Source organism: Brassica napus, chromosome C6 (assembly GCF_020379485.1).
Source record: "Brassica napus cultivar Da-Ae chromosome C6, Da-Ae, whole genome shotgun sequence".
NCBI classification, from domain to species: domain Eukaryota; kingdom Viridiplantae; phylum Streptophyta; class Magnoliopsida; order Brassicales; family Brassicaceae; genus Brassica; species Brassica napus.
Window position 1 is genome coordinate 40196153 of NC_063449.1, and position 15994 is coordinate 40212146.

At 38.1% G+C, this 15994-nt stretch overlaps 4 protein-coding genes and 1 non-coding gene across 6 annotated transcripts; 2 read left to right on the forward strand and 3 right to left on the reverse strand.

Annotated features, from left to right (window-relative positions):
• The first annotated feature begins 2164 nt into the window (after positions 1–2164).
• Positions 2165–3586, forward strand: LOC106405829 (60S ribosomal protein L17-2-like). The gene is made up of 6 exons (XM_013846377.3): positions 2165–2250; positions 2327–2363; positions 2445–2485; positions 2803–3136; positions 3222–3289; positions 3376–3586. The coding sequence occupies exons 1-6, from the start codon at positions 2248–2250 to the stop codon at positions 3418–3420; spliced, it is 528 nt and encodes a 175-aa protein (XP_013701831.1). The 5' UTR covers positions 2165–2247; the 3' UTR covers positions 3421–3586.
• Positions 2601–2732, forward strand: LOC125589498. The gene has a single exon (XR_007325683.1). It is a non-coding gene; the product is annotated as a small nucleolar RNA snoR74 (small nucleolar RNA).
• Positions 3587–3639: 53 nt separating the features above from the next.
• LOC106405828 (small ribosomal subunit biogenesis GTPase RsgA 1, mitochondrial) lies at positions 3640–5873 on the reverse strand. Of its 2 annotated transcripts, XM_013846376.3 has the most exons (5): positions 5133–5872; positions 4655–4873; positions 4383–4577; positions 4116–4300; positions 3640–4034 (listed from the first exon to the last, which is right to left on the reverse strand). In XM_013846376.3, exons 1-5 carry the CDS (start codon positions 5829–5831, stop codon positions 3842–3844), a joined length of 1491 nt encoding a protein of 496 aa, XP_013701830.2. In that variant the 5' UTR covers positions 5832–5872; the 3' UTR covers positions 3640–3841. The 2 variants fall into 2 exon arrangements, with proteins under 2 accessions (XP_013701830.2, XP_048616317.1); XM_048760360.1 differs by lacking the exons at positions 3640–4034; positions 4116–4300 and having other exon boundaries at positions 4378–4577; positions 4650–4873; positions 5133–5873.
• A 936-nt stretch (positions 5874–6809) lies between these two features.
• Positions 6810–11385, reverse strand: LOC125589264. Its single transcript, XM_048761800.1, has 3 exons — positions 10810–11385; positions 10269–10354; positions 6810–8706 (listed from the first exon to the last, which is right to left on the reverse strand). The coding sequence occupies exon 3, from the start codon at positions 7815–7817 to the stop codon at positions 6900–6902; it is 918 nt and encodes a 305-aa protein (XP_048617757.1). The 5' UTR covers positions 7818–8706; positions 10269–10354; positions 10810–11385; the 3' UTR covers positions 6810–6899.
• Positions 8931–9461, reverse strand: LOC106423730 (glutathione S-transferase T2-like). The gene has a single exon (XM_048759918.1). The coding sequence runs from the start codon at positions 9459–9461 to the stop codon at positions 8931–8933; it is 531 nt and encodes a 176-aa protein (XP_048615875.1).
• Positions 11386–15994: the final 4609 nt, after the last annotated feature.

A 15994-nucleotide genomic window follows, 5' to 3' on the forward strand; every position in this document is an offset into this window, starting at 1 on the left:
TCTCATACCTTTTAGCAAAGGAAATAAATGAAGAAAACGAAGATCCAGAACCAAAGTCTGTATATGAATGTCAAAAGAGACATGACTGGATAAAATGGAAAGATGCGATTCAAGTCAAACTAGATTCGCTTAACAAACAAAACGTATTCGGACCTATTGTGCACACACCCAAAGATATAAAACCTGTTGGGTACAAATGGGTGTTTGTCCGGAAAAGAAATGAGAAAAACGAGATTACAAGATACAAAGCTCGTCTCGTAGCCCAAGGTTTCTCTCAAATGCCAGGAATTGATTATGAGGAAACTTATTCTCCTGTTATGGACGCAATCACATTTAGATTCTTGATGAGCCTAGCGGCCAATGAAAATTTAGAAATGCGTCTCATGGATGTCGTTACGGCATATTTATATGGATCATTAGATACTGATATCTATATGAGAATCCCAGATGGATTTAAAATGCCAGAAACGTTAAGTTCCAAACCTAAAGAGTTATGTGCAATAAAATTGCAAAGATCATTATATGGGTTAAAACAATCTGGACGAATGTGGTATAATCGTCTCAGCGAACACTTACCAAAAGAAGGATACACGAATGATCCTATATGCCCTTGTGTTTTCATAAAGAAAACAACATCCAGATTTGTGATAATCGTGGTGTACGTTGATGATCTTAATATTATTGGAACTCAAAACGAAATCCAAAAGGCATCAAACTATCTGAAAGGAGAATTTGAGATGAAAGATCTCGGGCAGACAAAATATTGTCTAGGATTACAAATTGAGCATTCTCAAAAGGGTATATTTATACACCAGTCTACATATACCAAACAAGTATTGAAACGCTTTAACATGGATAAAGCAACTCCTCTTAGCACCCCGATGGTCGTTAGATCACTTAATGTTGAAAATGATCCGTTTCGACCATCTGAGGAAAATGAAGAAATACTTGGTCCTGAAACTCCATATTTAAGTGCAATTGGAGCTCTTATGTATCTTGCAAATTTTACTCGACCTGACATATCTTTTGCCATTAATCTTTTAGCTAGATTCAGTTCGTCTCTTACGCGAAGACATTGGAATGGAATTAAACATGTCTTTCGTTACCTTCAAGGAACAACTGATTTAGGCTTGTTTTATCCTAAAAGTTCAAAAGGTCAAATAATTGGTTTTGCAGATGCAGGTTATTTGTCAGATCCACACAAAGCTCGATCCCAGACATGATATGTTTTTACAATTGGAGGCACCGCCATATCTTGGCGTTCTCAGAAGCAGACACTTGTTGCTACTTCTTCAAATCACGCTGAGATCATTGCACTCCATGAAGCAAGTAGAGAATGTGTATGGCTAAGATCAATAAGCCGACACATCTGTTCAAGCAGTGGGATTGACGAAAATACGGAGCCAACTATTCTATATGAAGATAACGCGGCATGTGTTGCTCAAACGAAGGAAGGATATATCAAAAGCGATAGAACCAAACATATACCTCCGAAGTTCTTCTCATACACTCAAGAGCTCGAGAAGAATAAAGAGATTGAAGTAAGATATGTTCGATCATGCGACAATGCAGCCGACCTCTTCACAAAATCACTCCCTACCTCGGTATTCAGAAAACACATCCATAACATTGGAATGCGTCATCAGAAGGATCTATGACTGCTTATTCGAGGGGGAGCTTACGTGGTTGTACTCTTTTTTACCTTACTATGGTTTTTCCCATTGGGTTTTACAAGAAAGGTTTTTAACGAAGCAACAAAGACGTTAAGCGAGAATGGATAGTGACACCGGTCCCCAAGGGGGAGTGTTATGAAAGCAGCCACCGCAATTGTTGAAAATAAAAAGATGTAGGGTCCGCTGCACTATTTGCACAGTGAATCCTACTTTTTAACTTTTATATAAACGATCGATTCGATCGTTTATAAATCATCCCTCACCCTTCTTTTCTCTCTATAATAAACTCTTTCTATCAGTGTTATAAATTCTACGGATATAAATTTTGCCCTTATTTAAATTCTCGCGATACAATAAAATTCCAGTTATTTTTATAACACTTTTCACAATTTTCTCTACTCAAATATTAAATGTTAATGGGCTAATTCGTGAAAGCCCAAAACGTTATTTTTCTGGAGACAAAATAAGGCCCACATGAAGTAGGGTTTCGCTATTTTTTGAGGGTTTATGCCGTTTTCACATATATAGTCTCTTCACAACTATTTCTCTATCTCTTCTTCTGTTAGCCGCAGCCATGGTAACTTGCTTAAGCTTCTTCTCACATCATCTCTCTCTTAGAATCGCTTTTCTGATTCTCTTTTTCTGTCTTGCAGGTGAAGTACTCGCAAGAACCTGACAACCAGACCAAGTGTAAGGCTCCTTGAAAACAAAACTTTACTCAGCATCATTTGTCGATTTTTTTTGATGTATATCTGCTTTTGATCTGTGCAGCTTGCAAGGCTAGAGGATCCGATCTTAGGGTTCACTTCAAGGTATACATCTTCTTCAATCACTCTCTCTTTATCTCATTTGATTCCAATGTAGCTAGGCCTTTACGATTAGGCGAATGGTAGCTTCTTCGTTCTTAGCTAAGTAAAACCTGATTGAGAAAAAGCAGAGGTCTGTAGCAATTTACAGATCTCACGTATACTTCAGGGAAATCGAATTGGTCATCGTGATTGGGTGAATCTTAGTTTCATTTTCTTATAACTAAATGGTTCAGTACATGATGGTACAGCTTTATCTTTTGTTTGAGATGATCTTAGTGACTTTACTGTTCATATCTGTGTTTGTTGTATTTTGCTTACAGAACACTCGGGAAACAGCGCACGCCATCAGGAAGCTACCATTGCTCAAGGCCAAGAGGTACCTTGAGGATGTGATAGCTCACAAGCAGGCTATTCCCTTCACCCGTTTCTGCAGAGGTGTTGGAAGGACTGCTCAAGCCAAGAACAGGCACTCCAATGGTCAGGGACGTTGGCCTGCTAAGTCTGCTCAGTTCGTTCTTGATTTGCTCAAGAACGCTGAGAGCAATGCTGAGGTGAAAGGTCTGGATGTTGATGCCCTCTTCATTTCGCACATTCAAGTGAACCAGGCTGCAAAGCAGAGGAGAAGGACTTACCGTGCTCACGGAAGAATCAACCGTAAGTTTTCTGAGATTTTGTAATTGTCTTAACATGTTTTTCTCTTGGGTGATGAATGACTCATTGGTTCTTTTCTTGGCTGCAGCTTACATGTCCAACCCATGCCACATTGAGTTGATTCTGTCAGAGAAGGAAGAGTCTGTCAAGAAAGAGGTAATAATAGTTATACTGTGTCTTAATCTCACGATCTCATTTCTCAACAAGAGTGATTCTCAATTTGTTTTTGTTTGTTTGTGTAGCCGGAGACCCAGTTGGCAGCCAAGTCGAAGAAATCAACTGCTTAAAAGCTTTCGTTTATTTTCAGTATCTTTTTTTTTTTTTGTGTTCCTGAGCGAGATTTTGTTCCTTTTTCTCCATATTCTCAAGACAATGGATAGAGTTCAATGGTGGTCTTATGAATCATTAATCATGGTTACTAGAATCTTTCTATCTAAATCATTCTATTTACCATTCTTTTTTGTTATGTCAGTATGATCTTTAGTTTAACTCTGCGTAGACCTTCGTTGGTATAAGTCTAACTCAGTAGAAAGTAAGTTGGGAACATGAAGTGTTGGTACTTAGTATGTGCAACAAATGAGAATCGAAAGTAAAATCTATTTTGCTTTGCAAAGCTTTTACTAAAGATTTTCTCATTTACTTGGCACTTTCGTTCTTTATACAAGACTTTCGTGAAAATAGACACTGATTCCGTGGATCTTCACATCATCATCTTTCTTTCTCGTTCTCAATGGCTTGGACAATTGGGTCGTCCTCTATGTCCAAGTCGCTCTCTTCATCTTCGTACTCGTCTAGCTCACTAATCATTGTTTGTTTAACCTTCTTCCTCGACTCTCTCCTATGCTTCTTCGGCTGTAGCCTTGGTTCAGCTTGTTTCACACCCATCCCTCCCACTTTGTACCTGTCTCAAATGATTCTATGATTAGTCCATTATTTAGGCTTGTGACAATAATAAAGCCTGTTGGTTTCTCAAAACAGTTACCTAACATCGCCTTCCCTTTTGGTTCCAAAAGTCCTGAGTTGAAACTCCTCCCTGACTCTGATCTCATCAAGCAGTTGTAAGTAGTAAGGATACCTTTCCCATCCTCCTTTCACTACACATCCTGGTTCTCCGATATGCAAGCAATCTTTGAATCCACATTTCTCTTCCTCTATCATTTTCCTTATCTAAGCCATAAAAGAGTTAAAAGACGCATCATCCTTCACAATCACTCTATATATGCGAAATGAGAACAAGACAAAGGCTTACCTCAGGGAAACACAAGGCAAGTGAATGCTTGGTTACTTTCAGCAAACTAGGCTGGTTAAAACCAGGAGTATCAGCGAGATAACCACCTTCAGTAATCGGCAGCAGCGACACATTTCGAGTTGTGTGTTTGCCTCTACCACTTCTAGTTGAAACTTCACCAACTCGCTGATCTTCAAACCACTTATTACCTATTATCTGAAATATATATAACCAAGTTCAAGCCAAGAGAATATTGTAAAACAAAGTTCAGATAAGCACAAACAGAACCTTACAGGCTCAAACCAATTCTCGTCTTCAACGTCACCACCACCAGAGCTGCTCCTCAATATGTTGATTAAACTCGACTTCCCAACACCACTAGGTCCAACAATCACAGAAGTCTGATTCCTCAGGACGAACGCAATCGCATCAAGCCCCTCTTTAGTTCCCACACTGCAAAAGAACGGTTCATAGTTCCATCCACGCAGTCTCATCTTCCAAGATTCCAATTCCTGCAAACAAAGATAATGCCTTCCTAATCAAGAACAAGAACATTGGAAACAAAGATCATGTCTCTCTAATCAAGCCCTGAAGTACATTTTCTACTTAACAAACTACTCAAACGCTATCAACACAACCTTCCAAGATTCCAATTCCTTACAAACAGTGCTCTATTCAAAGCCTTCATGCGATGAGCTATGCAAACAAGAACATTGTAAACAAAGCTCATTGCTCTTCATTTGAGTATCTAAACTAGCAATGAGTTCTTGCCTCTTCGGTGATGAGTTCGCATTTGTTCAAGGCAAGTGTGAGTGGAATCCCAGTGGACTCAGCTTCCACTAAGAACCTAGTGAGCGTGAACGGCTCAAGCTTGGGCTGATCAAGCGAGAAAAGAACAAGCAAGTGATCAACATTCGCCACCGGAGGATCAAGAATCTCGGACCTCCGCTGGAACACATTCTCAATCATCCCTCTCCGATCAACCCAATCGATAGACCCAACGAGAACCTTATCCCCAACCAGCACTCTCCTCCTTATCTTCTTCAGCACTGCTCTCACCACGCAGAGCAGCTCAACTCCGTCCTTAGACGACGACGTAGAAGAAGAACGATCGTCTCCATCTCCGTCTCCGTCCTGGACGACGACGCGCATGAAGTTGGCCTGGGCGGTGGCGACGGTGCCGATGGCCTGAGAGGGTAAGAGCGAAGGATTGTGGTCGGGAGAGAGAACGGGAGCTAAGGAGGAGTGGTGTTTGCCGATGTGCTTGGCTCTGAGCATGTTTTTGCTCGGCTGGGGTTTTCTGGAGACATCGGGGTTGTCTCGTCTCGCTGAGAGTGTGAGGAGATGGAAGCTGCGGCGAATTCCGATTCCGGTTCCGAGTCGAACTCCGCACCCGCCGTGGTGAATCGACGCGCGACGGAGGAGGAAAGGAGAAGAGTGGCGGATGATGGAGAGAGACGATATCTGCATTTGAATATTCTCGAAGAATCCAAGAATGTCTTCGCTGAGGGGAGTGATGATGCAAGAAGAAGAAGAAGATATTAGAATGGGCCGAGTCTTAATGGGCCCAAAGCCCAACGTATATTTGCATAGCTTCCAAAAAAGCTTAGCCTTAGCGGTTAAGAGTTTAGTCATCACAACTTGCAAACCTGTGGAAGTAACTTAAAATTAAGGGTACTGACTACCAAAGCCGATCTTATTGCGTTTCTGTGTTTTTCTTTATCCCAATTACAGAATGTATTTTTTATTTACTGAGGCACGTTCCTGCTCACAACGTAAAGCAGCTCGAATCCTATCTTAGACGAACGATCGTCTCCATATTTGACTAAATCAAGTGCCCAAGAAAAGAAAAGTACTCGTGCTGTGTATATTGTCATGAGTCCATAGACTTTCAAATATTCTATATTAGGCAACCTACCGCCAAACAAGATTTCAATCTCGCAACAAGGTTGGTTGGAGCATTATTGTATGGGTATAATTCTCTTCATTCGTGAAGATGATGAGATGTTTACGTGTATAAGGTATCCATAATCCCCACTCTACCATATATATAGTATGGTGATGCATATATATATGAGTAAACTTAAAACATAAGAAAATTAATTTGGTTATTTATGTCATTTTAAAAAAATCATCCCAGTTAAAAAAATTGTTGAGTCCAAAATAATTGAAGGACTATGAACCACTAAATAGTGAAACTTTAAACATTGACCGAATGATACTATTCTCGAATGGTGAAACTGGTCACTAAGAGCATGATTATCCCAAAATCGTTAAGTGAGATTCTTAATGATTATTTAATAGTTTAAATATACTTAAATGGGGTTAAGAACTCTAGTTAAGAAACTCTTATTTTTAGCGGTTCAATGGGAGTTTCTTAATTAGGAGTTCTTAAAAAAATATATTTTAAAAAAAAATAAATTTATTTATTAAATAAAACATATTAAAAGATAACATTTAAAACATTGATATTTAAAAAAACATAAAAATAAAGCATAGTACAATAATCGAGAATAATTTGAAAGAAACATTGCGAACTCAGTTGTTGTCTTCATCACGTCCAAACTTATTCCATAAATGCTCAACCAAATTAGCTTTGAGCTGTTGATGCATTTGTCTATCGCGAATTCTAGTTCGAACACTCATCATATTGGCGATATTTGAAGGGATATCTGTAGAATACGTGAGATCGACATGTGAAGTTCCGGTGTCTTCTCCTTGTTGGAGCTCTGAAACATCAAAATGAGTGTATCCTTCTCGTTCGTTTTCTACTATCATATTATGGAGTACGATACATGCTCTCATAATCCTCCCAATTTTGGCTTTATCCCAAAAAAGTGCTGGATTTTTAACAATGGCAAATCGAGCTTGCAGGACTCCAAAAGTACGCTCGACATCTTTTCGGACAGCTTCTTGATGTTGAGCAAACAACGTCGCTTTCTGACCTTGTGGTATTGAAATAGATTGGATAAAAGTTGCCCATTTCGGATAAATACCATCGGTGAGATAGTAAGCCAAATTATACTCTTTTCCATTGACATAGAAAGTAACTTGCGGAGCTTGACCTTTTATTATGTCATCAAAAACAGGTGAGCGACCAAGTACATTGATATCATTTAAGGTACCTAGAGGTCCAAAAAACGCATGCCATATCCATAAATCATACGAAGCAACCGCCTCTAACACTATTGTCGGTTTACCCGAGCCACGTGAATATTGACCTTTCCAAGCGGTGGGACAATTCTTCCACTCCCAATGCATACAATCGATGCTCCCTATCATCCCGGGAAAGCCACGTTGCTCACCAATATAAAGTAGACGTTGAAGATCAGCCGGTGTTGGTCTTCTCAGGTACTCATCGCCGAATAAATCTAATATTCCTTCCACAAAATGTTCCACACATGACCTTGTAGTGGTTTCACCGAGTCGGAGGTATTCGTCAACAGCATCAGCCATAGAACCATATGCCAAGACACGAATGACTGCTATGCACTTTTGCAGTGGAGAGAGACTTAGCCTTCCAAGAACATCTCTCTTTTGTCGAAAGAATTCAACTTCATTGGAGAGACGATTAACAATTCACATGAACAATGGCTTGTTCATTCTAAATCGTCGTCGGAATAGATTTTCAGGATATGTTGGAGTTTCACTGAAATAATCATTCCATAAACGTATATTGCCTTCTTCACGATTGCGTTCGATATGAACTCGTTTTTTCCTTCTTCTCCATTCTTCTTCATCACCATAATTAATGGTTAAATTTTCGAAATGTTGATCAAAATATTGATCAAAATATTGATCGAAATATTGATCAAAACTTTCATCATCGACTCCCTCAGAAGTGTTATGCGAAGAAGAAGCCATAGAATTGCTATTTTGATTCTTTTGTAGAATAAAAAAAAAAGAGAGATAATGGAGCTTCTGATCTTTCGTAGAAGAAAAAAAGAGAGAGAATGAGGCTTTGTGATCAAGGAGAAAGAGACGTGAGAAACGTGAGAAACAAACTTGTTTGAAGCGTGATTGTTTGAAGTAAAGAAGAGGAAGAAACTTGTTTGAAACTTGTATGAAACTTGATTGTTTAAAAGTAAGAAGAAGGAGGAACTTGTTTGAAACTTGTATGAAACTTGTGACTTTGTTACATAAACGTGTTTGAAGCTATATAGACTTTACAAACTCGAGAGAGATACATCTTGTGACACAAACAGACAAATATACATACAGACATCACATGTGACACAAACAGACACACATAGTTCCATCTCGTGACTTCCATCTCGTCTGATCCATCTCCTGACTTCCAGCTCGTTCTTGGCTTCTCGTGATCATCTCCATTTCCTTGTTCCCCCTGCAAGTAGACACACCAAAACAAGCATTGAAGATATCATATTTCACATTAACTAAGCATTTCACATTGAACAAAGCATTGAAGATATCACATTAACTAACCGCATTTCACATAGAGTTCAACCATTACAAGAACATGAAACATAACATCAAACAGAAAATGAAACAGACCATGAAACAGACTCCAAAGATACGACTTTTTCAACATGACACAAGTACAAACATTTAACCCAACATCTCTGTAATTAGCTTATCCCTCAGTGCTTCCTCAAACTGAGACAAGGGCTCTTTCTTTGCAATGAGACTCTCCAGCAGACCCATCTTTTTAAGCCTCTCTTTAGCCGCCAAGTCTTTCTCTTTGAGAGACCACATTCCCTGGAATTCTGAGGCACTCAGTTGATCACCCATAGGTCTCTTACCACCTCCTTCTTTCGCTGCCTTCACACCAACATGACGTTTGGCAGGGTGATCACCATTCGTGGTTGCTTGCGAGCTTGCCTCTTGCCCAACATCCTCAAACCTTCTCTTCTTAGCGCTTGATGATTGTCGTCCATCAAGCTTAGCAGTCGCAACGGATATCCATTTCTGGTCATTTTTTAGCTCCTCCCAAGCATGGTGAAGATTAAACTTAATCTTATGATCGTTGTAAAAGATCTGGTGTGCCATTTTAACCACATCACCCTCGCTCTGACCACTTGTTTTCTGTCTTGTTGCAGCCTCGTAACAGCCACAGAACTTGCAAACAAGATCGTTCATCTACTGCCACCTTTGCTTACACTGAATGGCCTCTCTTTGTTGACCTCTTTCCACCTTTGGACTTGCTGCATAGTAAGCCGCAATGCGTGACCAGAAAGCACCTGCTTTCTGCTCATTCCCGACCACAGGGTCCTTACTTGTATTTAGCTATGCGCTGATGAGCACGAGATCATCAGACACTGACCATTTCTTTCTTTCTTTGCGTCCTCTAGGTGATTCTTCGCAGAAGCTTGAGGTTTCAGTACTGAAGACAGGGGGTTGTGTTGAAGAGAGCTCCACAACATGTGGAAAACTCGCATAAGGACCCTGTGGACAGGGTTCAGGAAGAGCACTATCTTGTTGACTGTTCAACAGATCAACAAAATTGGAGGACATACTATATGGATTCGTAGAATCCATATAGCCGAAATCTTCAGAGAATTGATAATGTAGATTGTGGGTGTTTTCAAATACGATAACAGAGAAGAAGAAGATCTTGCTAAGATGAAAAAAAAATGGAGAAGGCCCCGACTTTAATAGAGTAGACATTTAATTGCCTTTACTATTTGAGTTTAAACATGGGTAGACATTTATCTAAACAAGAGAAGAAGCAGATATGTGTCTTTTAATTGCCTTTACTACCTCTCATAGTCCTAATTTAAAATCAAACAACCATTCATCCCAAGCAGTCGCAAGCATTGATCACACACATACTAACTAACCATAACCTAACTCTAACAAGCATTTATTAACATAACTCTAACAAGCACCATCCACACAAAAGCAATTCAGAACTTACAAGAAAATGATATGAAAATGTAGACATACCTCACTGAGAATCAAAAGTACTGGTTGCTTGACGATGATTCAGGAGGAGGAGCTTCAGTCGAGAGCTCAAAGGGTGCGAGAAGTCCCTGCCATAGAGTTCAAACATCACAGTCACGTTCTATACCTTCACAAGTGATATGATAAAAGCTAAAATACAAAGCTATAATACAGAGCAGAAGCAGATAAGAACTAAATTTCGATCAAACACCAAGAGCATCACAGTCATGTTGCTTGGTTAAGAGTATCACAGCCATTTCGATCAAACAACAAGAGTTCAAACATCACAGTTATGTTGCTTGGTTATGAACTAGCTAAGCCTACAATTTCAATCAAACACCAAGAGCAGAAACATATAATATCCATTCAAGCTTAACTAAGCAGAAGCAGATAATATCCTAAAACTAAAATCCGTAATCGCCTATACTCATCAGAAAACCTAATAGATCTGCCCTCTCAAATCATACAAATAATATCCACTCAACCTTAATTAAGCAGAAGCAGAGATGTTTCGATTATTGAATCGACCTTGGAAGGGGCTTACCTTAATGATATGGGTCTTCACCACCGCTGCGTTCACCACACACCTGAGAGAATCTTCAATTCAGAGGAGACGCGGTGAGGACCGAGAGAGTCGTCGGCAGTGGTGGGTTGCGATCGGTTTCTGACGGACAAGACGAAGCTCACCGACACAGTCGTCGTTTGTGGTGGTTTCGAGCGGTCTTCTAACGGAGAGCACGACAGACGCCGGAGGAGACGCCGGAGGAGAAGCCCTGAGGAGAGTGGTCGTCGATCGCCGTTTCGATCGCCGTTTCGATCGCATGCATCTTCGATGAATACGAAGAGGCCAAACAAAAGAGAGGAAGAAAGAAAAGAAAAAAACAAAACAAAAATTACAACCCTTCAAATCTTGACACGTGGTATAAAACCACAATTAATAATCGATGCCAAAAACACCTTCTTTAGACGGTAATTGGTGATTTATTTTCTGATGAATTATTTAAATGGGTCATTTCCCTTAAAAACCCAGCAAGGACCCTGCGATAATGCTGGTCTAAATTGATTTCTTAAAAAATTAAAAATCAAGCTAACGTCTGAGCAGAAATAAAATAGTTGTATACCTTTCTTTTTTTTTTTTTTGTGCACAAAATAGTTGTATACCTTTCGTTTCGTCTAAGTTCTCCATGAAATCCAAAAATGGATGGAATGTTATCTATAGCCTGAGGTGACTCACGGCCATGTAACAATTGGGATTATTGATTATTCTAAGTTCTAACTAACAATTGGGATTTGATAATACTAGTTTTAATCGTAAATCAACATGAACCGTCCTTTTTTTGGTCAAAAAAAAAAAAAAGGCTATGTAGCTATCGCTTTCGGGTCGCCACTTTTAGATCCATAAATAAATTATAATCCTTCTTTTCATTATGGTGGGTTGTTTAAGTCAAACCTCACAAAGTTATATGCTTTGTCTTACTTTTCAACTTTAATGGACCTAACAACTAGGAAAATATCTTTTAATCTATTAATTTTCTACAGTTGGCATTTTAATCAAAATATTACTTTCACGAATTAATTTCTTAAAAATCATTATACAAAATTAGGAAGGAAATATTTCACCATTAATGAATAAATAGAAACCAACGGTTTTCATCCATTTTTAGCGGTTAACTATTTAAATTTTGTGCAGCCTATGGTTAGTTAAGAAATAAATATGTGCACATAATATTTGAGTATTTAATATGCTGATTAAAAATATTTTAAAAAAATAAAAAGCTAAATTTTCTATTATGAGCTATATAATTTTTAAAGTTAAAATCATCCAAAATATTACAAATAAATTAATCAATGAGAACATTACAGTCGTGCATTCTTTTATTGAATTTCTGAAGTATTTAGAAAATGAGAAATTTACAATATTGAGTACTTTTTCATAGGTCTTTATTATGTTAACACACTTTTTCTATGAAATGTACTTTGTGCCTTGTTTTTTATTTTTTTTCTTCTTTTATTGCCCTTCATGTGGACGAGAAAAATGTTAAGTTCTAGTTCAATGGTGACTACACGTAAAATAACCAAAAGTTAACTTGATTTGGGTGTATTAGTTTGGTAAGTTTATTGAACAGTGGGATTGAGTTAGAACTGTTAGATTAAAAGTTTATAAAAGAAATCAGACGGCTATTATTGAAGCAAGTACACATCTACTTGTCTGGTGGTGGATGGGGATTTGTACTTTGGTTGGGTGACGTGTGATTAATGTAAGTGTGGATGGAGAGCTTGTGGTTGGGGGAGGGGTGACTTTGGGGAAGTGCACTGTCCAAGAACATGTAGTCAAGAGTGGCGTGATCATGTATAATTGTATACAATATCCACATCCTTTGTTACTACCACTTCCATAACCATTTCCATAAGCTTTTCCGCCGCCACTTGTTCTATCGCCACCTTCTCCATACCATCTGGTTTATGGTCTACTTCCACTTATGGATCTTCTTTCTTCACTGATTCCGTAAGCACCATCACCATAAAACCACCTCCTCATGACCACCTCCACCTTGAACAACACATTCGTACACATCTTTACCTTGTGTTATCACTTTCGTCAGTTCCATTTCCGTAACCATGCACTACAAGAAAACAGCGACATACTGAGGAAAAAAATCATCGGAATAACGTTATTCCGACGACATACCGACGAAACAAGTCCTTGGAAATAACTCCTCGGAATTTCTTCTTTCTTCGGAATTTCCTCGGAATTTTCCGACGGAATTCCGAGGAAACAAATTTCCGAGGACATTCCGAGGACCACTAGTTCGTCGGAAAGCTCCTCGGAATATACCGAGGGAGAACGTCGTCGGGATATTTCCTCAGAACTTCGTCGATCGATGCGTTTTTGGACATATATCCATCGATCGATCCGTTTATAAAAAAACGTTCGGAATATTCCGAGGAACATGTCCCTCGGTATAAACGGATCGATCGATGGTTATATGTTCAAAAACGCATCGATCGATCGAGTATATCAAGTGTTCCTCGGAATTTCCTCGGTATTTCATTTCCTCGGAATGTAAAAAATATTAATTTTTTTAAAAAAATAAAATTTTTGAAATTTAAATTCGAAAATATAAAATTAAAATTAAAATTGAAATCATATTAATTAATATTCAAAGTTTCACAAATAAAAATAAAACATTCCAAGTTTTTGGAAAAAAAAAACTACGGGTCTGGCACGTCCGGGAACACCTCGTTCGGGTACATCCTCTGCATCATCTCCATCATTTGCTGGTTCAGCCCTCCTCTGTGCCTCATAGCCCGCCTGTTGAGCCGCCATCTGGGTCTCCAACAAAGATATGCGATCATCCTTACCATGTTTGACCCTGTACCACCACGACCACGACGCTGTCGAGGCCGGGTCTAATCATCATGAGGCCTGTAAATTAAAAAAAAAATATTTAATAAATATAGAAATATATAAATTACCTTTTTTTATAAAAAAATCCCAAATAATAGTTTTTAATCATTCTAAAAAGATTTATAGATATTAAAAATGTTTAATAAATATATAAAAATAGGTCTAATAAACAAAAAATAGTTTTAATAAATAAAAAATTTATATAATATAAATATATATATATTTAAAAAAAAAAAATCCCAAATAATAGTTTTTAATCACAAAAAAAGTTTTATAGATATTAAAAATGTTTTGTAAAATCCAAAAAATCGAATTTATATACAAAAAACATTTTGTAAAATCCAAAAAATCGATTTTTGTATATAAAATCGATTTTTGTATTTTACAAAACGATTTTTGTATATAAATTCGATTTTATAAATACAAAAAAAAATAAAAAAATTCTAAATCAATTCAACAATACAAATTATTCAACCAAATCACAATTCTAAACCTATTATACAACCAAATCACAATCCTAACCAATCACCCTAACAAAAATCTATCAAAACTACAGAAAAACCTAACAAATAGAACCTAAGAGAGTGGATAGGGTCCTTACATGATTTGTGTAAGAGAAGGGGGAGATCGCCGGAGATATCATCGGAATTCAGGGGGAAATCGCCGGAGAGGAGAGAGGAGTCGCGCAGAGGAAGAAGAGAGAAATGGGGAAGAAGAAGCGGCTCGTGGTTATAAAACCTAGGGTCCGACGGAATTCCGTCGGAATTCTAATTTCTATTTTCGCGAAATATTTGCCTGGTAAAATGAAAATATTCTGACGGATAGTAAAATATCCGTCGGAAATACCGAGGAACTAGTGTTTGAGGTTTCAAAACATCAATTTTTTTTGCCGTATTTCATTTCTTATACAATTGTAATGCATACCATTGAGGATTCTTTGTATAGATGAGCATATACCATGAAATAACAAATTTCAAAACGAATTGAAAGTATTCCCTCTACCGTTCATTAAAGTGTATAAGTGTTTCTCTTATGTTGTGGGATTTCGTTCATATAATCGGAAAAATGTTTATTATAGGGTAAGGAACAAATTTTTGACTTCATAATGAACGTAAGACACTTAATAAGGGTTATAGAGGTGTTATTCAAACCGCAAAACGTTGTTTTCGGTTTAAAAACCCTATTTCCTCGGAATTTTCTTGGAATATTCCGAGGAAATTCCGAGGAAACTCTTTTCTTCCTCGGAATTCCGTCAGAATATTCCGAGGAAATACCGAGGAACTAGTGTTTGGGATTTCAAAACATCATTTTTTTTATAAACAGATCGATCGATGGATATATTATCAAAAACACATCGATTGATCGAGTATATCAAATGTTCCTCGAAATTTCCTCGGAATATTCCGAGGCTTTTCCGAGGAAACAGGGTTTGGGGTAACAAAGTGATCGATCGATGCCAAAATGGATCGATCGATCACTAAAATGGACCAAAGCGTAACAATGTGATCGATCGATTGGATTATCCCATCGATCGATGTGGATATCCAATAGATCGAATGAACAAAATCTCGAACGTTTTTTTATAAACGGATCGATCAATGGATATATGTCCAAAAACGCATCGATCGATCACTAAGATGGACCAAAGCGTAACAATGTGATCGATCGATTAGATTATCCGATCGATCTATGTGGATATCCAATAGATCGAATGAACAAAATCTCGAACGTTTTTTTATAAACGGATCGATCGATGGATATATGTTCAAAAACACATTGATCGATCGAGTATATCAAGTGTTCCTCGGAATTTCCTCGGTATTTCTTTAAAAAAAAAAATCAATTGTAGTCTGTTTCCGAGTCATCATCGTCGGAATTTCCTCGGAATTTTGTAAAATCCCCCAACGGCTATAATATTTCCTCGAAATTCATCGGTTTTTTCCGAGGAACACATTTTTCCTCGGTATTTCATAAGAATATTCTGACGGATTGATATTTCCTCGGAATTCCGTCGGTATATTCCGAGGAAACCAAATTTTGGGTTTCCTCGGAATATCCTCGGAAATTCCTCGGGAAATTCCGGGGATTTCATTTTCCGTCGGAATGTCCGTCAGAATACCGCTGTTTTCTTGTAGTGATGGCCTCCACCACCATAAAATGATTCTCCACCATCTCCGTTACCACTTCCGTCTGCGCCTCAACAGCTGCAATTGGTCGCTAGGATATAATCGATGGAAAAAAGAGACAAATTATCGGATTAGGGTCTCTAAAAGAGAAGTGATTTTCGGTAGAAAAAAAAAAGTTAGAGAGAAATTATATT